Here is a 22,255-nt window from a genome sequence, read left to right on the forward strand (position 1 = left end):
TTGAAGTCAACCCGCTCTCGCATCACTATAGGAAATACGATTTTCCTAAACATCAACCCCTCCCTCTCCAGCGATACAAAAAGATTCTGGGTAGCTTGCCATCGTGGTTAAACCTTGTGGGTTATGTGAGGATTTAGATGGTTTCTGTGTACATGCCAAGTTCACGAGCTTTGGTCGAGGGTCTCCCACACCATCTCTCAGAGTTCCCCCGCCTGGCGACCTCGTGAAGACGAGAGGAGGGGCTGCAGGGCGCGGAGCGATTTTGGGATTAAAAAACATACAGACGACTATGTGGTGGCAAGAGGCGGAGGAGGAGAGAGGGGAGGGCGGTAAATTTAGCAGACTGTCTGAATGTCCTGCTGAGACAAAGATCGAAATGGAGCAAAGCGTGATTATTTTTTTCCTCGTGGGATGGCGGGAACCCCCAGCGCCCCTGTCATCAGACTCTCGTCAGGACTGGAGGGGATTCCGGCGCTGATGCCATGCAAACGATTTCTACGCAGAAGGAATTACGCTTTCGCCCGTGTATCTGGCTGGAAATGGGAGAGAGAGGGGAAGGGCAAAAGTCTTTTATTTTGCAGGAGATTAGTTGATTTTTGATTAATGCCTGATCCTCGGGCACTTGCCAGCGAGCGCCAACACGCCAGTCCCAGCTCGTTGTGACCTCGTGACCTCGTAAGCATGTAGACTGGCACGACTCGCTGTTTGCTAACATTTCACAGTCCAACTACTACAGGGACTTTGCAAGGTGTTACTAAATCATATTGTATGTAGGTGTCTGGCGACGAGTTACGGCATGTTAACACTAACATCTGTCTGTCCTAGCGGATTTCTCTCCACAGCTAACATTGTGGTGTGAGGGGTTAAAGCATGTCACTTCTAACTCCAGGAGTAACGACTTTCAACAAAAGCATGGCTCACTGACATGATATAAAATATTGACGATATTGAAGTGTTGACTTTTTAATTATTATACTAGTCAATTAACATATCTGTGATACTGATTCAAATGATTTATTGACAAGTTTTAAAAGCATATCTCTTAAAACCAAGATAATCTTTTTTTTTTTGGTAGGGGGGACTTTGTATAATTTAAAAGTAAACGTTTTATTAAAAAATTTTTTTTTAAAAAAGTGAAGTCCTGTATTATTTGCAATCTCCCATTGCTGTAAATGTCAGATGTTAAGGCGCCAGCATGCTGATGCCAGGATGTAAGGGAGGTTGATGACGTCAGTTGGGTTGGTGGTCACGTGCTGACGCTGGTAACCGCTGGGTTTGTGTTGGTTGTTTTCAGCAGCAAGCCGCGCGGAGGAGGCGGACCACATGCCGCTTTATGTGGGCCTGTGTGTGGGCGTGGCTGTCATCATCATCATCGTCATCGCTGTCGTCGTCCTTCTACGGCGCAAGAATGCCCAGCAGCAGGGAGTCTTCGATATGGACGCCAATGGCCAAGGTGGGGAAACTCTTTTAGACATCCTTCCCTCCTCTCCAGTCGTTTACTATCTTGTTTCTCTTCATCGGTCATCTCATCTTCCTCTTATTTTCCTTCTCTGTGCTGCGTCTTCTAATGCTGCTCTCATCTCTCTTTTATTTGTTTCTCCTTGTCGCCGGAGCCCTTGATCTTCTGCTTCCCCACAACACCTGCATTCTTCACCAGCCTTGCACAGGTTCTCGTAATTCCCTGACTTGCATTCTGATGTGGGATGTATTAGTACACTATCATCAGACGAGTTGTTTTATGTGCTGATTTGGTAGGGCGGCGGGAGTCGAACCTTTGTCATCGGGATCCCATTTGAGACGGGCAGGTGTAAGGGTTTTTACACTGGATGGAGTGCTGCTAGGGTCTCAATAGAAAGCAGTCAGCTCGGCCTTTGTGGATGTGCTCTGGGAGCACTGAGGGTTGACTGGCTGAGCCCTTCACAGATAACAAAGCTAGCAACAGCACTGATTCACAACCGACGCGCCCCGACCCTTTTCAATAAGACGTGTTATGTCCTCGCTTTTTTTTTTTGTGGGGTGGGTTGGGTGGGGCGGGTGGAGAAAGGGGGCGTGTTTACTTCCAATGCATGATTTGAGAGCTGCACGCTCTCTCCTGGCCGGGGCTCAGAGGCTGCACGTGTGTGCATGTGACTTGCACGTTCACAAATATAATTTCCAGAGATGAACCCTAGGGATATTGTTAGGGCCTGTTGTCTGTCGTGATTCGGCAGCTGGCGTGGGGAGGGGCGAGGGCGCTGGCCAGTTGTTTGAAGCGCATCAACATCACGAGTGGCAAGCGGCGGTCAGCGACAGCAATGTTTTGTAGACGTGAAGACAAGTGGACAGGAGCACCCGAGAGTGACCAGACAGTCCACTGACAGTGGACGGAAATTCTGGTGATAGGGTGGACGGAGCTTGTTTCCAAAAGAGACAGACTTTGAGACCTGCTTTTACAGAAGAACATTAACAGCTTCCGACCAAAGCTCAAAAGCGCGTGACGAAACTGCACGAGGCGGAACTCGTGCTGGGGTCAGATCTCAGCAGCTGCAGGTCAGTCAGCACGTCCCTGTGATGAAGGGCGGGTGGACCGCGCGCGAGGTGTGAGTGGATCAGACGAGGCTGGGGGTCGACCGGGAGCCGGCGAGTGATCGGGCATGCGATGAGGATGCTAGAGGCGGGGTCAGCGGGAGCCTGTGCAGGTCACTCAGTACATGCACACACGTGTGACATACATTTTACCCAAGGCAGGGACAACCTGTCGCATCCCCAACTCTTTCCCTCGCACTTTTTTTTTTTTTTAAAAACCTATGTTGAAGGACATTTGTCTCAGCCGATGTTCTCTTTCCCATGACCAAACCTTCACCTCCTCTTTATTTTCTTACTTTCTCTTAAATGCCTTTATAGATGTGGTGGATGTATACTTAGGTGTATTTTCGGTGTGTTGGAAGCTAAGATTCACCTGATTAACACCGCCAGGTGGCATAACTGTCCGCCGCGATGAAGGGCGAGACCATAGTCACGTGATCGCACAGTGATCCTGCACGAGGTGCAGTGGCGCTTGCACGCTCCACCCGACCTTTGTTATGAGCTGCTTGCACCTGCTCCGTGTCTGTCCCTTTGTGTGCTGTCCACAAGCGGAAGGTTTGAACATTAGGCGCAGCTCATGTGGGGTTAACTGACACTGGGAGCGGCAGAACAGAGGCTTAGCTATAGCGAAACACAGATAGTGGCTAGGTATAGTTTTTTTCTGTAAATGTTCTGTTGTAATCTATACTCAGTGTGATCAGTGTCGGTTACATCTTTGATCATTTGCGGGCTCCTCCTCCTCCTGACATCAATAACTCCCACCCACTCCCCGCCATAACCAACAAGAACATTTGTTTTCACTTACCGGTCAGTTGGCAGTATTTCAAGAGTGGGGGGGGGTCTTCATCGTTCATAAGGAGGCGCGCAAATCACTCGTGGAATCCTGAAGGTTTGATCCCCCGATGATGAGAGTGGGCAAGAAAATTGTTCCGCCAATAACTGTTGACCTCAGACTACCTTACAGACGCCTGTTTCAACTCCTCTCCCAGTTTGTCTCCCTTCTTTCCTACAAACGGTTCTTGCTCTCGGACGGATCTGTCTTCCAAAATTTTTGTTTTTAAAAAGTGCAGCAGTTATTTGCACGCATTAATTTTCTGCACCCGACGGATGGCAGTAGTAAGCCCTCTGTCTCACCCAGACAGGTGTTAGCTACAGCGATGGTGGAAAGGTCTGGACTCCAGACCACTCTACCGATGGATCCAGGCCCCACTTTAGACAACAGTTCCCATTGTTTCTGAGCCTCTGTCATCTTAGCTATAAAGTTGAAGGTTCGTCGTGTCTGGCATCAGAAAGTTCCCGTATGTAATGAATGTCAGACAAGCACCGCCATGTGTGTCACTCGCCGCGTGAGGAGGGTTAGCTAGAAACAAAGTTAATAACCAGCTGGCAGTGGGCAGCCATTGCAAGGAACGCAGCCAGCCGGGGGTGGAGGGTGATGGGGTAGTGGGGCCCGGGGTTTCCCTGTAACACGTAGTGCAGTCTGGTGTGGGAGAGGCTTGCCTCAGTCGCTATCTTGAGTTTGATCTGACCTGAAATGAGAGATTTTCTTTTGCTCTTTTCAGATGCCAGTCAGTCGCTGACAGAAGACGAAAAGAAAATGACCAAAAACGGAGGTAAGTGTCGCATTCAGAGCCGCAGACTAACAAAGACAGGCTTACAGAGAGGCTTGCGTGCATGCCACATCGCGGGACGGCGAATCACGGAGTGCGCAAAAAAAAAAAAGAAGAAAAGAAAAGAAAAAGAGAGAAAAAAAAGACGAAGCAGTTATCGACTGCAGACGAAGTTGATGAGAGGACAAGTGCTGCAGTCGGCTTCGAGAGCAGCACAAGCTTGCAAACGACATCATTGAAGGCGAAACAACGATACAAGGGTCGAGTCTTGAAAGTTGAAGACAGTTGCCTGGACTCTCTGGAATAGATTATTATTATCTAAATACTGTTTGCTTGTGTAGCAGTTGAGATCCTCAGGTCAGCTGTTATTCCTGGTTCATGTGCAAATGCTGTATATGAAAGCTTGATGGTAAAGAGTTTGTGCAGTTTCGACCACAGACCGTTTCACCCTCCCACCCAAATGGATTTCTTCTCCTCCTTTCTCTCTTCTGGTCAAGTTTGCTTCATTATATATGTATATCAAGCTCGGTTTGCTATATATCTCAAACGAGAAATGATAGTTGACTTCGTCGCTTTGACATCGCTACCCTTGTCATTCATTGTTCATCTAGAAGTCATTTATCGCCGTATTTACTGTCACAACTGCTGTCATTGTACTTAATGTAGTTGTTTATTATCATGTCCTGTTACTGTAGTTGCTTATTATCATGCTTTACATTCTTCCCGTCTTTCAGTCATGATCTTTGCATGCACGAAAGAAGCTGTCATCCAGAAAGCGATTGAAAACTTCAAATAGTGGCCATCATGGGAATGGCAAATGTCTGAAGACCGACTGTTCATCCTGTCTACACAAAACAAATCTCAGAGCTGGAGTCTGATCGTCCTCCCTTCTTGGTATTTGTAACTTGGTGTCCTCACACTCGTCCTGCCTCGGATAATCTCTGTTCCTCTCGCCGTGACAAGCTGACAAAGTGTGGTGCAGAGCAAGGCGGATCAGGCCAATTAATTTTCGACCCAAAGCTGCTCTCGATTGCGATGACCCGGATGACCAGCTCCAGTCGCTACTGGCTATTTTGTTCTTTGAGGATATTTGGATGATTTTTGCCCTTCATCGTGGGCTATCGGTTGCTCCTGTTTCGTCATCGCTGAAGATTTGTCAGTCGCGAGCTTTCATCGGGTCATCTGATGACCAGGAGGGAGCGAGGCCAGTTGCAGTTGTCACTGAGGGGCTCAGACAGGAGCACAAGGTGAGTCACGCGCTCGTGCTGCACCAGCTACCCGCGATGCAACTCAGCAAACACCGCCATGACAGGCCTGGCGTGGGAGCCGAATGCCTCCATTATTTTTGCTCATGTCCAGAGAAAATTAGTATGTTTGTCGAGGCAGCGCAGCAAGGAAATTTATATTGTTTGCCCAGCGTCTGCCTCCAAGTTGACAAAAAATTGGGTTGATTAGAGGCTGCCTCCCACTTTGACGGATGCGTTTATTCTGGAGGGGTGCCGAACAAAGTGTAGCGAGCAAGCGCTTTCTTCCAATGAGACAGACGGGGGCCGCTTGCAGGCGAGAAAACACGAGAAGACATGTAACCGAACGCGCGCGGGACTTTGGGAGGTTTGGTGCGCTTAGTGCTGTCCGACAACCATTCTGTGCTTGAGCGTCCAACACTACAGGTGGAAACATGGCGGACAGTGGGCCTCGGACAAGTGGTCCAGCTTGGAGCATGGACTGACAGAGGGAAAATGATTCGTGAGAGATTAATAACAACCACTTCACAAAGGTCAGGCCGAGGGACAAGAGGACACGCGCAGAGGGTGCGGGAGGAGAGAGGGAGGGAAGAGGAGGGTCACAGGGTCTCCTCTGCCACCACGCGACAATGTGATATGGGTAATTTTTGGTACGATTAGACGAGCGGCGCTGGCAGCTAATGTTGGGATGCTACCCTCGTCAATGGAGAGGCGATTTTCGCAGCCCGGCCTGTGTTTGTGGACATGGCGGCAGCCCTGGTCCCCCGGTCCGCGGCACACGATCGGCAAACGCCGTTATTTTGCGAGCATTTGCCGGCTCATCGATCATAACCTCTTTGATCAGGAAACGCTGCAAATGGGTGTAAATGACCTCATTGGCCGCGACTGGGCGCGAACTCTCTGGTGACCTACTGGCATGCCATCAGCAGCGTCCTGCACACTGCGCCCTCCACCAGCCATTTCCTGTTGTTCCGGGACCTGTCCACTTTGCTGAGGGCCTTGCTGTCAGACACGCTAGCAGTCTTGATGGTTTGGTTGTGTTGGACGACCAGAGTACAGTCCATGGGCTGTCACTGTCACCAGTCACCGACTGTCATGCTTGTCATGACTCAAAACTGTTTTTTTCTACCTAGTTCTTAGGATCTTGACCTTTGACTCCGAGTATCAGAGAATGCCCGCACGCATTTGGAGAAACTGTTATCATCTCACCCACTCATCTTTCCATTTCTGCACGACTCTGTGCGTCGCACCGAACTCCATCATTAATACTTTTTTTTTTCTTTTTTTGTCGAAGTCGAAGCCAGATTATCCTGTTCTTTCGTTTTTTGTGATCTCTTGCGCACGTGTTTGTCTGTGCGCATGTCTGTGTGTGTGTGTGCGCTTGTGTTATTTTTAAAAGACCTAAAGGCAACTATTTCACAGCTTAAAGAGTGCGATGTTGATGTCGTTGTGTGCAGATATGTTAGTCGGTGCAGCCAGACGTCACCCAGACAGTGGTGACGGTCCAGCATCAGCAACATCCCTACCACCACCACAGCGGCACCAACAGTACCAGCAACTCCGCTGACTCGCCCAACAACAACCACATGGGCACGCTGGACAAGTCCCCGCCCTCCTACCTGCCCCCTGACCCCCCATACACTCTGGGCGTCGGCGTCGGCGACATGGCGTCGGGCGTCTCCCCCTCCGACAACCTGTACAGCGTGCCCAACGCCCACTTCAACCTGCCTCGCCTGGCGACCTCTCGCAGGGCTACTTGAGTGACGGTAAGCTGCCGGGGGGCTCGCAGCACCGCCTGTCGGGGGGCACGCTCTCCCGCACCAACAAGACGGTCTTCGTGGAGCCCACCATCAAGCACAACCTCAACACCTCCATAGAGAAGCTGACCCTGGTGGACACCAAGGCCGGCCTGCCCCCACCGCCCCCTGCCCCGGAAAGCCACAGCCGGCCGGCGTCTGGTCACTCGGACAGCCTCCAGGGCAGTCGTCAGTCTGTCATCTCCGTGCAGTTGCCAGGCAACGTCGACAGCGAGGCCGTGACGTGGAACACTTTCAACTACGCCGGCGGTCGACTGGTGCTGCCTGAGTCCGGTGAGCCACTCACTATGTATTGCTATTGCGTATACAACTCAGTTACAGTGTTCCGGTCTTGGATTATCTATAAATAACGGTCCGCTTGAAAGTAGAATTCTATTAACAGGTAGAAAATGTGATTTTCCTTGTGTGATTTAATAAATACATTGCTTGTTCGTCAACGATTTGTCTTCCGTGGTAACATTTTTCACATTAAGGTCGTACAAGAGATGAACGCAGAGATATACACCTGAGATCACAGGCAGGTAAATCAGGATGCTGGTGGAGATCACGGATGGCAGGCAGACATTGTAGCTGGAACTGATTCCAGCCTTTCATCCCAACTTCAACAACGGTCTTGCGGCCTGCTGGTCGTGCCAGCACTTGTCAGTCGCCGAGGGCGCCAAACAGAAGATAACAAAGAGGGCGAGGGAGGGGTAGGGAATGTGCAGAAAGCTTGCAGATTATCTCCAGTGGCGGGTGCATGGAAGCCCCCTTGTGTGCACACTGCTCACCCTGTTTGTTGTTTCCCGCCGTGTCGCGACTGCCAGTCAACACGGGGCGAGAGGGCGAGAAGTTGTATTGATTATCGGCCACGTGTCGAGTCGACTTGTCCAATAAACAAACAAACAAACCACGCGCTTGTGTGGTCACCGCCGAGGCTTTTAAACCGTTCGGCGGGTAGTTCGTGCAGGCGGGCCGCACGAGTTTCCAGGTTTACCCCTACCCGCACCCCGACCCACCCAGCTCGGCTCCACTAGGAGGGAGGGAAGCCACCCCACCCCCAGCAGACCGGTGTTCCCGGAAGGCCAGAAGGCGAGCAGGCTCCCCCAGTAGACGTCTGCTCATTGCAGGACTCCGTGGCGGCGCTGGCGTGGGTAATGCTAAGTGATGTCATTGAGATAAAATCGCTCGCCTTGCTTCCGATCAAATTGAACATGGCACTTCCTGTTTAGTTTTAGTTCATGGCTCCAAGCTTTCGGGCTTTGCGCATTTCGCGTCTCGTCTTTGGGCAGACTGAAACACTTTCACCATCTTTGAGTGGCTCTCCCCGCGTGTGTATGTGTTTGTGCACGCGCTTGCGTCTGTGAGTTGGTGAGATTCTCTTCCTATGGTAATTATCGTTGACGGTTGTGCCGATGATGCGGACGGTGAAGTGACTGAGGACTGGCTGGTGTAGACGGTTCAGGGACGCTTGACTGTGTGATCACGTGACGACCGATGATATAAGTTTGACTGATAAAGGTTGTTAATGTGCATGTGGGGAGTCTTTCATGTTTTTCTTCGATTCCAGAGGGATAAAACATGCAAACTAAATACCAAAGTTTCCCTTTGAAGTTTGTCAAACCCTTTCCAGACATTCTGTTTATTAATTTACTGATTTCATGACAGTGCCTTTATTATTAAAAGAAGGCTGTGATAAAACATGGCTGAGAAGTTCACATTACTGGCTTCAAGAAGAAGATGTTTGTCTCCAGGTCAGACTGAGACAGGAACTGATGGTAGTCGCATCTGAGTACCTGACCGCGAGGAAACACTTGAGTGCCTGTCAGAACTCGAGTAGTGCTTGCCCGCCGAGGGCTTGGAGTAGCCATGTATTGTAAACTTTCAATTTTAGTGACATCCCCATCGCACTCACTGAATAAGTTGAAAATAAAGTTCTGCTTTTGGGAGAAAGTGTAGAATAGGCGTACAACTAATCGTTCTGGAAGCAAGAAGCATCGATTGCTAGACTGTCGTTCCGTCTGATTCCTTCTGTATCACATAGGTTTCTGTGCAACATCCGACTAACGATAAGCCCTCGTGGAACTCATGAAGTAACTCTTTGTACTGAGCTTCTTGATGATCATTCATCCGCCATGTCTGATTACCATGTCTGGATTACCTGACGATCACCTGATTATCATTCATGTATACACAGGTACAAACTAACCTCTGGCCTACTCACCCCAGCATCTCTTTGCTCATGCGCACTCGTGACAGCAGAGTTCAAGCGTAAAGTGACGTCACCTGACCTCCCTCCCACCCCCTTCGCTATCAGGGGGTTGCGATCAGCCTGCAGAGAGAGGGGTGGAGGATGTTTGATTCCTCCGCAACAGACACGTCAGCGTTATCGGAGAGGCGCGAGACAGCTGTGACGCCGCCATTGGCAGCTATTTTAAGAGCGTCTGACAGCTGTGACTGACGGCTGGGCACCGTGCTGCGGGCATTCCGTAGGTACAGCGCTCCATTGGCCGGCACCACTGAGACGTCACTCGGTCGTGCAGAAACAGGAACCACCTTCCCCACTCTCATCCCCCTCTCCTCCCACACACACACACCCTCGTCTTTCCTCCACTTTCTCTTTTTTCTGATTACACGCCATGCTTTGGTGCCAGACACGCTTTGTCCTGCGCGGCCGCCTGTCTTGGAGGCGCTATCTCCCTATCACCGTCTCCCTTCCTGGCGGTTAGGTTTCACGGCGTCACAGGACAGGTTAACGGTGGAGTCGGCCTGCTGCACCTTGTTGGAGCAGAGTTGCATGCAGGGGTCGCAATGCTGGCAGCCAGGGTGCCGGGGTGGGGTGGGGTGAGGGAGAGGCGGAAGGAGACGCCGCGCCTTTGCTGATGCTGCAGACGATGTTCAACATGCGAGTAGCTGTCATATCGCACTCGTGCCTGCGGACAGACAGTTGCCTTATTTCCCCCTTGCCCCAGCCCCAGCCCCTCCGACTCTGTGTGTGTGTGGGAGAGAGAAAGATGGATTTGAAGACGCTGGGGATGGAAAAGAGGTGAAACAACACCCATGTGCCTGACTTATTGCTTCCGGTCTTCGGCAAACGGACGTGAGGTTGCACGGCAGACAGTGGTCTAGACCAGAACAGTCAGAATACTCACACAGACGTGCAACCACGCTGTCACAAACAATAGAATTCACACGAATACATTACAGTCGTACACTTGACACTTATCTTCTCACTCACTCTACGCACATGGGAGATTTTTCACCACAAAGACATCCCACGGCACTGTCTACTGCTGTTTACTTTCCATGAACACACTTGGAAGAGAGAGCTCGACAGGCTCACCAAGACTTGATATCATGTTAGGGTAACAGTCCCTTCTCGGGTACCACGTAACCCTCAGTCGCGTCTGAGGTCAGCAGGTGATTATCACGTGCTTGTGGTGTTGCAGGACCGGTGTGACGTATTGTCTGTGGTGTGGTGGGGCCCGTGTGACCTATTGTCGTGGAGTGTTGCGGTACGAGTGTGATGTGCTTTCTGTGGAGTTGCAGGACCGGTGTGATGTATTTTCTGTGGTGTTGCAGGGATCATGCTGACGGTGCCGGAGGGAGCCATCAAGAGGGGTCACGTGGAGGAGATCTACATGGCGGTGTGCCGTGACGACAAAGATCGCCCTCGCCTAGCTGGTGGGTGAACACGCTGACCCGATAGTAGCTTCACAAATACTACCTTGACGTCACGGTGCAGCGTCACGTGACATCGGCGGTGTTTAAAAAAAATCATGATGTAAACGTCGTCCAACATAATGTAAAGATGGCCCATATTCCCTTTTTCATCTTTCTTTCGCTGGCCTATAATGATAATAATCGTCGATAAAGTGTGACATCACAGAAGTACCCAAACGTTACTTACTGGTAGCAGCAGATCTTATAGAGGTCGTGTGAAAACATTCGTATAAATTACAGAAATTATGAAAATTATGGTACACTAATGTTAAGCACCATAGTTCACACATTGTATGATCACACTGAATCAACAGTCGCTTATGTTCGTTAGTCCCGCAAGAGTCAGCTAAACACTTGTCATTGAAATGTTCACTTTAACATGCGCCAAGTTACTAGTCAGAGTCTCGAACTCCTTTCTCAGATTATTAAGATATCTATTTCCTGCTTTTCCCCATCCTGAACTGTCACAGTCAGAACTCTGATATTTTTCTGGCAGTTTATAATTTCATGAGATGGTCCAAACGCTTAAGTGATTATATGAGTGTACTGTACATGCCTTTATACTCTGATGTTTTAATCTTTGATGTTCAAATATCATTACCGTTTGGTTGTACATTCATAATGGCCGCTACTGCTAGAGATTTTCAGTTACATATCTGCTCTATCAGTTCTGATATTATGGCTTTGTGTTGCTTAATTTATTCTTCTAAAGAAAGCTTTTGTTCTTTATTTAACTATTCGCTGAAATGGAAAAAAACTGTTCCCTTGGGGTGACCAGTCCTTTAGTGGAGCCTTCTGTAACAGTAAATAGATCATTAGAAAAAAGTGATGGGATCTGAATCTCTCTGTGTACAGGGGAGTCTGGTGGATAAGTGCTTTTCCTACCTGTTGTAACTTGTGGACACTTGCTGTAAGGGCGAAAGGCATCTACAGTTGCACAGCTTGTTCAGTGTAAACTGCGCCCGTCAGAGGGGAAAAATTGAATCGAATCCTTAAGGGAAATAAACAGAAATGAGGCTTAACTCTTTTAAAACAAAGCAACACAGAAAGTTTTTAAAAAATCCTAGATGAAGTGCAAGGTCCCTGGTGGTACAGAAGACGTGGCATGATGACACCAAGATGGCACGTGCGTCCCGCCGGCGCTGACAATGTAATTTGTCCGTCCTCGTGCTGAGGGCTGTCCGTTGGAAGCTGCTGCGCCGTGTAGATTGAGCCTGACTGCTGCGCCTTGTTAGGGGGTTGGACCCGGTCCTCTCATCCCTGGTAATCAGGTTCGAACCTCTGACAAGTCGCATTATCGTGGTGTCGGGTGTTGAAAACCTAACGCGTAACGAGCGCCGCGCCCTCTGGAGGCGTACCACAGCCGGGCGCGTGCCGGCGCCAGATGAAAGAAACCTCGACGAGTCATCCGTGTCCAGGGAAATTCTCCATCTGAAGCAATACACAAACACCTAAATTAAAAAAAAGAAAAGCAACCAATCGGAAGACGTCTTGAAGCCTGTGTTAAATCATCATGGTGATACAGCAACTTAGTTCAGGGGTTTGGGGGAGTGTGGCAGGAGGGGGAAGGGTGAGGGAAATAGTCAACCTCTGGTAATATCTGAATCGTTGGAGGAACGGATTACCACCGTGCCTTCCTCTAACTTGGAATTGGGGGTGGATCATGCGATATACGTCATCAGTCCAGAAGCACACATCCAGGGGTCATGAAAGGCGGCAACACGTGCATACTTGCGCACATTCGCTAACATCTGTGACGTCGACGACAACAACGTTGCTGCTGCTGTCCCTGCAGATAATGATGTTTTACAGAGCGCATGCAGCCTTCTCCTCATGAAATATTTAGAACATGCATTGCATCCACAGCCAGTCCATTCACAGGTCAGTGTAGTGCAGCAAACTGTACAGGACCTGCGTAAATGAGGACTAAGAGTGTTCTCATTTTTTTTCTCTCTCTCTGTGAGATAGAACAGGAAGTGACGTCGTAGTATGGAGGAGGATGCTGACCTAGCGCGGGTTTTTTTTTTCTTTGCAGAGAACCAGACGATCTTGAGCCCCGTGGTGCTGGTAGGTCCGCCCAGCGTGGTGCTGATGAAGCCGGTCATCCTATCCTTCCAGCACTGCGCTAGCATGCGTCAGGGCAGCTGGCTGCTCTCCCTTTACCGCAGTGACTCGCCGCTCGACGAGCCGCCACAGTGGAGGGTAAGCTCTCGTTACCGAACACTAGCAAGGGTTAGCTCTGTGTAGTAGCACAAGCCCGACCCCAGTGAGTCCCAACATTGACCTCAACATTTCTGATAAATCACTTGGACGCTCCACTGTTTGAGGTTTACAAATTTTTAAAATTGAAATCAAGTAAAATCAGAAAAGTATTACTAGATTGAAAATTCGTGTTGAGCGTGACGTCACTATGTGACAATGGCATACGCATGACGTCACAGCCGTGTTTTACTACACCTGACTGAGTAGTAGGTAAGATTAGCCAAGGGCAAGAAGTCTCCATCTCGCTTGCAATAAATGCTAAGGTGAGCTCTGACGCCGCGTGAGATGGAGAGGAGCTCTGAGACTGGGAGCTATCAGCCATGGAGCTGGGTGTCCAAACATGAGTGCGTGACGCTGATGGATGACCTGTCATCTGTCTCAGTCACTACATCAGTTGTGTTCCTTTCTCTGTTCTCGCCACCGTTTGTGAGAAAGCTGGTTGCAGCAAGCAGCGCCTCGTGTGAACTGCTAACCGCCGTGGATTTCAGCTCAAATGGTTGTGCAGGAGTCGGCTTGACGATTGTGTCGGTGGGGACATAAATTAATGTCAAAGATAACTGACAGAGACCGTCAAGAAGGAGCAGGCGTGCCGCTTAAGTCGTGGGAGAAAACAGAACTACACGGAAGCGCATCCGGTTTTGGTTCATGTTACAGATTCTGTCTGCGGCTAGATAGAAAGTTTATTTTGGAACCATCTCATTACCCGGCAGTATTGCAGGTTTTGTGGCTGCACTCTGTGATTAGCTTTGCGCCTTTACCTCCGGTGCTACAAAGCACCTGTAACGGTAACGGGTGACGCGAGACCAAGGACCTGTAACGGTAACACCTGATGCCAGACCTACCTTTCCGTCTTTCACAGACGTTGTAGCACAAATATACAGTCTCAGAGTGATGGGTGAGATAAGAATTGATATTTGTAAGTAGGATATTTGAGCACGGGGCTGGGGACAGACTGAAAAAGTGTGAAACATGTTCGAGATAAGATTGAGTATAGACTTATCAACATTCTCTTAAAATGTGTCCGCGCTGTAATAAACATTATGAAACACCTCGAGGTCGTGCTCCATGAAATGCACATTATCGAGACAGGGGAGATACGAAAGTTATCGAAAAATGGGGATGTTCTGGTGAGCTTTGCAAACGAGAGCTGTGTCATTAATGGCAGGAGAGTTATCTGCGGGAGGGTGCAAGTGGTTGGATGAGAGAGAAGAAAGGACATGGTGTATATACGGGGATAGGATTTTATGGAGAAGTAGAGAGGAGAGATCTCTCCCCAAAAGCAAGCGAAACAAATTTAATTATTTATTCAGGATCTGTTACAAAACTAAGAGATTGAATCTGCTTGTAAAGCAGCAGTTTTTAAATACGTAAATAAGCAATGTAGTTAAGAATAACCTAGTAGCCTAGTTGAGGATACCCCAGTTCGTGATCAGGTTTTATGTTTTATTTTGTTGCTGCTGTCTCTGGTGGGTAATGTCGCAGTTTCCTTGTGTTGCAGCGGTTGGTGGTGTTGGGTCACGAGACAATCAACTCACAAGTGTACACTCAACTGGATCCCAACCACTGCCACATCATGACAGAATATCTCAACCGCTACGCCCTCATCGGAGAGTCGGTGCCTGGAGGAGGGCGGGCCGTTAAAATCTACCGTCTTGCGGCATTCGCCCCCGCTCTACCACCATCCATGGACTACAGCATCCGGGTGTATGTGGTGGAGGACACGCAAGACGCCCTAGATGTAAGCACCAAGTCTGGGGACTGGTAGGCCTTGTGTGGTACAGCATACTGTGGTACGGTGGTGCGGGACGGGTGGCTGCATGTGGTATGATGTGATAGTGTTGTACTGTCAACAAGTAACAAATGCGTTGGCATATATTGAATAACAACGGGTGTAGGTAATTGATGAGAAGCTATCATACTGGAGCTTTGACAAGAGATGATGGCCATGACACAGTCCAGTCACGTGTACACTCAGTTGGATCCCAACCCACGTTGACAGTACCCTCAGCTTTTTTCCAAAATATTGATAAAACGAATTCCGAAAATCGTAGGTTAGGGTTAATGTCAGAATACAACAAAATTCTTTCTGCGTTTTCACTATTTTTTAGTGTTTGAAGTGGGCGAGGAGAATGCGATAAATACAATACAAGGGTTATTTTTTTTTTCCTTTAACTGAAGCACATAGAAAGGTTGGAAACCAGATGGCCAGAATAAAAGGGTTAAATGAAGAGGCCAGCAGTGGGGTTTTCTGTGAAATGTTGCTAGCACCACAGGGTTTCCCCTCATACGAGACCATGTGCTCGCTGGTTCCCAAAGGCTGGTGTGAAATTAATACACCCCACGTGAGCCTGCAGGTTGTAAAAAGCCGTTTATGATTGTTCTCGTGGAAAGATGCGACGTCCTTGCTGTAAGGTTGAAGCAATAACCAAGCTGCAAGTTGTGGTACTAAACCCTGACAAGCGAAATGTGAAGCTGTGCAGGTAGTGCTTACGAGCTGCAGTTCGAGCCGAAATTTTGATTATCTTTCTTGACGATCTTGTAAAAATCACAGAAAAATGCTTAATGTTTGTGGCCTTCGCGAGGAATCTTTTTTAGTGAACAAAAAGGGATGTAGACCTACATTGCACAGAAGCCACAATCACTTGATCTCCGCACATGGAAGAACTGGCATGACCTTTCACCTTCTGGACGTTTCCAGTCTGTGTGGCGTGCCTAGGGAAGAAGAATTAGACGAGTTTTATTGGGTTTAAAAAATAAAATCAGAAGTACTGCAGACGACATAGTTCTGATTGGGGGGGGTGGGTGGCTGAAGGGAGAAGAAATGAATGACTTTGCAGGAAGATTTCCAAACTGCCAAATGTGCAGAGCCGTCAGGTCACGTAGCAGACTAACATTAACGCAGTCACGTGAGCGACCACCGAGGTCACTAGCACGTGAGAAAACAGAGTTTACGTGCACATTTAAACCCTTGTGTTCGTTAAAACTAGAGATTGTCGGTCTAAACGACGAGCAGCTCAAGGAGGTACTGGTGTATGTCGGTGATAAGCAGCTGTGTGTCAAAGTTTAACCATGTCGTTGATGTCAAGAGAGTATTCCAGGAGTGTACAAGGTTTTTTTTTTTCTCTTATATAGGGTGTGATCCAGGTGGAGCAGCGGTTAGGAGGTCGGCTGCTGGACAAACCAAAGCAGATTCCATTCCAGGATGGCGGCTCCAACCTGTGCCTGACCATCGAAGAGTTGTCCACAGGCTGGCGCAGCAAGCTGGCCGCCAACTACCAGGTAAGATAGGTTGGAGTGATGCTTCTTGCCCTTTATCAGGTGAGATGTGTGTGTGATGATGCTGTCATCTATCAGGTGAGATGTGTGTGATGCAGCCGTGGCCCCTTGTTGTCGAAGGATGGCGCATCGATCGTGTCGTGTCGCCGCCCCCCTCTGCTCCTCAGTTTCCTCCCCTAAGTCTGCACAAGCAAAGCAACTGACGTCGGCGTCGCTGCATCTTCCCTCCCACCGTCCCTCCCGGATGTTTGATAGCGCAAGACAGCAGGTCTGACTTTTGGCCAGAGTGGTTCTGTAGTGAACGTGTGGTGGTGTGGGCAGGCAGTGGCGCTGGTGATGGAAGCCTGCGGTGTGCGGCGAAGAACATCTGTTTAGTGACGTGAACGACTCCGACAGCCAGCGGACGCCGAGTGGCTTTGAAGATCCTCAGCAGCGGAAGCCGCCACGCCCATCGAGCTCGCGCTTTAAAGAAAAAAAGAGTAGATTGTCTTTCTTCAGCGTCTTCGCTCTTCTTTTTTCTTTTTTCTTGTGAGAATTCTATTTTGGGCTAGATAGTGCCCGTCCAAAAGGCTTTTTACAGTTAATGCTCTTTTCCGTTTCAACGATAAGTTGTAGGAGGAAAAAAAGACGACTTTACTTTCAAGTCAGCCGTGTCAGGGAGATAAAAATTACATTAAAAATGATAACAGCTCCCAACATGTTTTGCTGGAGGATAAACGAACTTGGAAATAGTCTGAAACAGCAGATTTGTGTTCAGTAGAGCAAACTGTGAGGCAGTGGAAGAAAACGCAAATGTGTCGATCCTTGGGGCCTAATGATGGAAATAAGAAGGTATAAGCTGTGGTCTTGACGGCGATCCTTGCGATGCCCTTTAACATTCTGTTGAATATGAAGAAAAATCTTACTGAAAACCTTTGTCTTCCTCGTGAGCATGGGTACACTCAGCGGCCAGATGCCTGGACGTTCTGTTACCAACCTACTCCTCGCTTCCTTTACTGCCCGAGGGTTTGCCCTCCGCGCATGCACAAGGCACTTCCGCTTTCCAGACCCCCGGCACGTGTAGAAGGCGCGCTGGCGTGACACTTATTTGCATTCGTTGTGTTTATTTCCCCCTCCCTGCCCTATCTTTACTCGTCTGTTGTCTTATCAAGGACTGACTGAACTGCTCTCACGCTGAGAAAATTTAATATCGTTCCTTTCAGGAACTGGCGTTTTCCGCGAGAAGAAATCACCCATATTTTACACTATCGCCTCCATCTGCAACTTGCGGGGCAGGGGAGGGGGTCAGATAGCGTGATACTGGAGCAGCCCTTGTGCATTCCCCCATGAATTTGAAAACAAATGATTGCCTCAGCTGGGGTTATAAAAATTGAGTTTCACTCACTGGCATTCGTCCCCCACGTCCCGGCGATGCTTGTCTCCCTGACACCGGCTCTGCGGCCAGCAGGACGGCAAGGGGCGAGAGGTGGCGCACCAAGTCAGATGCAGTTGTTGTCGTCTTGGGTGATGGACCATTTCTTCGCTTTTGTTCCTTCCTGTGGCTGCAGACAAAGTCTCGACACAAAGAGAAAGGAAACATTTATTTCAGTATGGAATCTTCGACCAGTTGGTCCCTCTTTTTTTTTTGAGCTTTCGTGTCGGCAGTTCTTGCACATTAAGGGACATCACGGTGACCAGAGTTTGATCCTTGTGCAATAAATAGGGAAATTGGATTATTCCACTTAAATAGTCAGGTGGTCAGTGAAATTTAAAACAGACATTGGGAGGGCATACATTGTTTAATAGCCATGACCCTTGACTTCAGCGGTTTGCATTAAATATTGCTTCATGCACACACTGCCCTCCGTACTTTCACCCACCCATCCCTGCCGCTCCCTTTTGCATGTGAGAGAGAGAAGGAAGGATGGGAATACAATATGCTGTATTGTTAAAGATCCGTGTTGGTTTTTTGATCGTGCGATGTGAGTGTCGAAAAACATTGGTGGCAGATATCCTGTCCTCCGCTAAGGAGGTCGAAAGACTGGCGTGTGTAAGGCAAAAGTTTATCCTGCTACACTTGTGGTGTGTGTGTCATGTATTGTGTGCTTTGTACAGTGTTCTTTGTTCCTACATTTTTTGCGCTTTTAATTTTATAGGAATTTTAGCACATTACAAATATGAATTTTTATTACTGTTGTTTTTCTCTGTTTTTCATTGTCTTTCATTCCCTATAGCATCAGTAAATCATACCTGACAACCATGTTTTGAATACTAAGATCAACATATGTAGACATGGATACCTAACTAATCTAGTGAAAGAAAGAAATATTTTATACGTGTGTGTGTGTCCGCGTGTCCACAGGAAATCCCTTTCCGGCACATCTGGAGCGGCAACCAGAACAACCTTCACTGTTCCTTTAGTCTGGAACTGTTGGACCGTGGGCAGACACGGCTGGCCTGCAAGATTCAGGTCTATCAGAAGGGCATCCTGCAGAACCGCCAGGTCCTCAACATCAACACCAACTTCAAAGAGGTGAGGGACAGACGGGACAAGGTGTTTTGAAACATATATGTGTGAGTGCGCGTGCGTTTGTAAACGTGTCTTAGGGCCTAAGGGAAAGGGCGCGAGAAAAGATGCCAAAAAAACGGCTTCGCCTTCTTGTTCCACGATCTTGGAGAAAGGGAATGACAAGGGAAACCTACCCGTTTCCCCCTCTCAGCCAATAAATAGCACCAGGCTATTAGGGACGGCGTCCTGCGAGTTAGCAGGGAGAGTAGTGTTTGCAGCAATCAGGAGACACGGGGGCAGGAGTTACGCCCCATAAACGTGCCGGGAAGCCAAGGGGCCTGCTGGCACCCTCATGGCGGGCACGCGCGCATCCCGGGCCCCGGCACAAGGTGAACAGCCTAATTGTTGCAATAATAAGCCCAGGACATGCGCGGGGAGCTGCAGGAGTGCAGATATGTGCGCTTTTGCGAGCGGGCGGACCACACAGCACTCGCCAGTCAGGGCCGATCCACCCAGTTTGTACCCAAACAACACGCTGCGCCGGGCACTGCACGACAGGGCGCCGTGTGCTGAGCTGGTGAGAAGGAAGTGCCAGACTTCCTCCAGACATCTATGCTGACTTTTGAGTTTTATTAGCCTTTTGCTTTTGGACAGAAACTCTCAAAAGTCTGTTTTCATTTGCCGTCCTCCTACCCAGTCTCTCTCTCACACACACGTACGTTTTTATCGGCCAGGGTTTTATCTTATGTTGTGTGACTGTCCTCGTGAAGCACACCCCCCATCTCTCGCCAGTACATATTCGACGTTGTTGCAGATGTGACTGGGAGGTGAAGTTGGGAGGGTTGGTGTGGGTGGGATAGCGGCATTGTACGTCACTCAGGCTGCTTGCCACGTCCCACCCCACTTCTCCACGACCCACCCCCCACTTCCCAGGGGCCGGCCGGCCTCGTTGCTTCTCGCTGTGAGGAGCCTGGCTGCTCTGGAGGAGTGTTGGATGGGGGAGGGACATGAACATGCGGATGGGGGTTGCAAGATAACCCGTTTCGGAAAGTTTTTAGTTCGGAACTTTTATTACTTCCCTTCCACTCTTTTGCTGCGTACATCAACGGCCGCTGTGCCAGACACTAAAGTGTACCAAGCATCAGGTTGCGCTGCTGGCCTTTTTACACATTGTGCAAGCATCCGCGAGGAGTGAGGGAGGGCACCTAAATATCAGGAAAACATTTTGGCTAGATAAAAACAGTCGGACACTAGGTGGACTGGTCAAAGTCTGAGACAAAGATGATGGTAAAGATCTAGACCTTGTAAACCACTCTGGCAAATGCCTTTCGAAATAATATGTCGAACGGCAAATTCTAATCAGAACACATCGGGGACTGTGGTTTTCGCCACGTTGCTGATCAGCAATGAATCCTGAAAGAAGAAGTTATAATTTCTCTCTCTCGTCTCTCTCACACACACCTCGCTAGTGTAGTTTTTAAGGCACTCTGGAGAAGCTGTGGACCGGATGGTGGCCATAACGTCGTTATCACGGAAGCCCCGGGCGCCGGCTCGCGGTGCTCCTTCAACAGCGCCAGTAGACAGGCGCCAGTAGACGCGTGGTAGTAGAGAGGCACAAGATGGATGGCGGTGGTCAGATTAGCAGGACGTAGTCAAGCTGGCGGTATCAAGTGAAAAGCTGGCGGCACTTCGGGTGCTCAAGTATTTTGCATGTCTGCATTGAGGACGATCCGTAAATGAAAGAAACGCCTGCAAGTCTGGCACACGCTTCTCATTTGTCTAAATCGTGGTGGTGGTGGAGAATAAAGGAATGTGCGCGTATGCCGGCATTTGTATGTGCGAAAGAGAGAAAGAGCGTGCGTATATTTATGCGTATCTGTGTGGGTGCATATGTGTGTGTATGTGGGGGGGTAAGAATAATTAAAGGTTTACTTTCCTATTAGGTCACGTGCTTATCAAGCACCACACTCATCTGCGGTCCCCGTCTCGACCCACTTGTGCAGGTCTTCACCATCACCCCACCCCACATCTCAGGGCTTACTGGCCACGCAGGCGATATTTCCCTCACGTACTGACAGGTCTGGAGGTGAATAGTTCTCGCACAAGTTTAAGGACGTCCTGAATTCTCTATATTCTCAGGTTTCTGTTGGAGAATTTCATTGTGGTTGTTGTGGTGTTTATCGGCTAGGTCACTTTGCTTGACGAGGGGCAGCTTTGCTAGTGTCAGCAAGGCTCCGCCAGGCTATAGTGGCTTATTTGCCTTTAACTTGGCTGACTTTCAGGTTAGTTATTTAACCCGCTGTCGTGTTCATGTATTTCTTTACTCGTGGAAAGAGAGACAAAGAAGGATAAAGTTTCAGACTCCATCCCGGCCCTCCTCTATAGATGCACATACATTAATTTGCTAGCCTCGATTTTTTGGATTTTGCACAAACTGTGCTCATCAATAGGGGAAGAGCGGGTGGGGAGAGAAATCAGGCACCCGGCTCAGGTCGAGACCAAGAATCTTTGCACCTGTCACGTGCGGGGAGGACGTTGAATGATGGGCAGCAAGGTCAACTCGTGGCATCGCCATGGTAAGGACAGGCGCTCTCTGGCAGCGCGGTTCGACGGGAGCAGCGTGCAGCCCGTTCGGCACCCCGTATCCGAAGCCTTTGGCCTCAAGGCCTTGCAACCCGTCAACCTGTCAACAACGGCCGTGCATACACCATCAGTCGTCACGGCTTTGACTATAGGTGGGTGCGCGGGGTAAAGGGTCTATGAGGGGTGGGGGTACGAGGGGGGGCATGAGAACCGTCTGCTTGCGAACATTTCGATTCTGTCTTCCCCAACGTCTGCCCTCACAGTTGTTACACTCTTCAAGTCACCAAAAGAAAGGAGAGGTTAAAAAAAATGGCAAAGGAAATGTCAGAAAAAGGAGCGCTTACATTTCTCTCTTTCTTTTTTCCCGCATGCTGCTTGACGTTTATGGTTGGCTGCAAGTGAAGGTAGCTGACAAACGCCTTGTGGCGAGCTACACGACAGGGGGAGAGGATCTCGAGTGACAAGGATCTGCAGCTGTTATCTGGATGTGGGGTATCGGCTGTGTTCATCGGCCTGCAAGTCGTCATTTGTCAACTCCTTCTGCAAACACGTCTGCCCGAGGCGTTAGTTCTGTACAGAGCAATGGGGCAAGGAGGAAGAGAGTCGTAAGTTGTACAAGTCGCTTCGCTGGTAGGAGACAGCGTGACCTCGTGACCTCGAGGGTGCGCGTGTGTTTTCGGTCTTGAAAAGAAAGTTGGTCAGTTGGTC

The 22,255-nt window shown here is 49.3% G+C and overlaps 1 protein-coding gene across 1 annotated transcript in view; it reads left to right on the forward strand.

Annotated features, from left to right (window-relative positions):
- LOC112560926 (netrin receptor UNC5B-like) overlaps positions 1–22,255 on the forward strand; it is a 311,035-nt gene that overhangs the window by 280,693 nt on the left and 8,087 nt on the right. Inside the window, exons 12-20 of the mRNA XM_025233048.1 lie at positions 1,295–1,453; positions 4,128–4,178; positions 6,877–6,981; positions 7,048–7,509; positions 10,798–10,899; positions 12,974–13,140; positions 14,699–14,938; positions 16,333–16,479; positions 18,818–18,988. Of these exons, the coding sequence (XP_025088833.1) occupies positions 1,295–1,453; positions 4,128–4,178; positions 6,877–6,981; positions 7,048–7,509; positions 10,798–10,899; positions 12,974–13,140; positions 14,699–14,938; positions 16,333–16,479; positions 18,818–18,988 (1,604 nt within the window). The remainder of the gene's footprint in view (positions 1–1,294; positions 1,454–4,127; positions 4,179–6,876; positions 6,982–7,047; positions 7,510–10,797; positions 10,900–12,973; positions 13,141–14,698; positions 14,939–16,332; positions 16,480–18,817; positions 18,989–22,255) is intronic.

The sequence above is a fragment of the Pomacea canaliculata genome, linkage group LG1, assembly GCF_003073045.1.
Source record: "Pomacea canaliculata isolate SZHN2017 linkage group LG1, ASM307304v1, whole genome shotgun sequence".
Taxonomy (NCBI): Eukaryota; Metazoa; Mollusca; class Gastropoda; order Architaenioglossa; family Ampullariidae; genus Pomacea; species Pomacea canaliculata.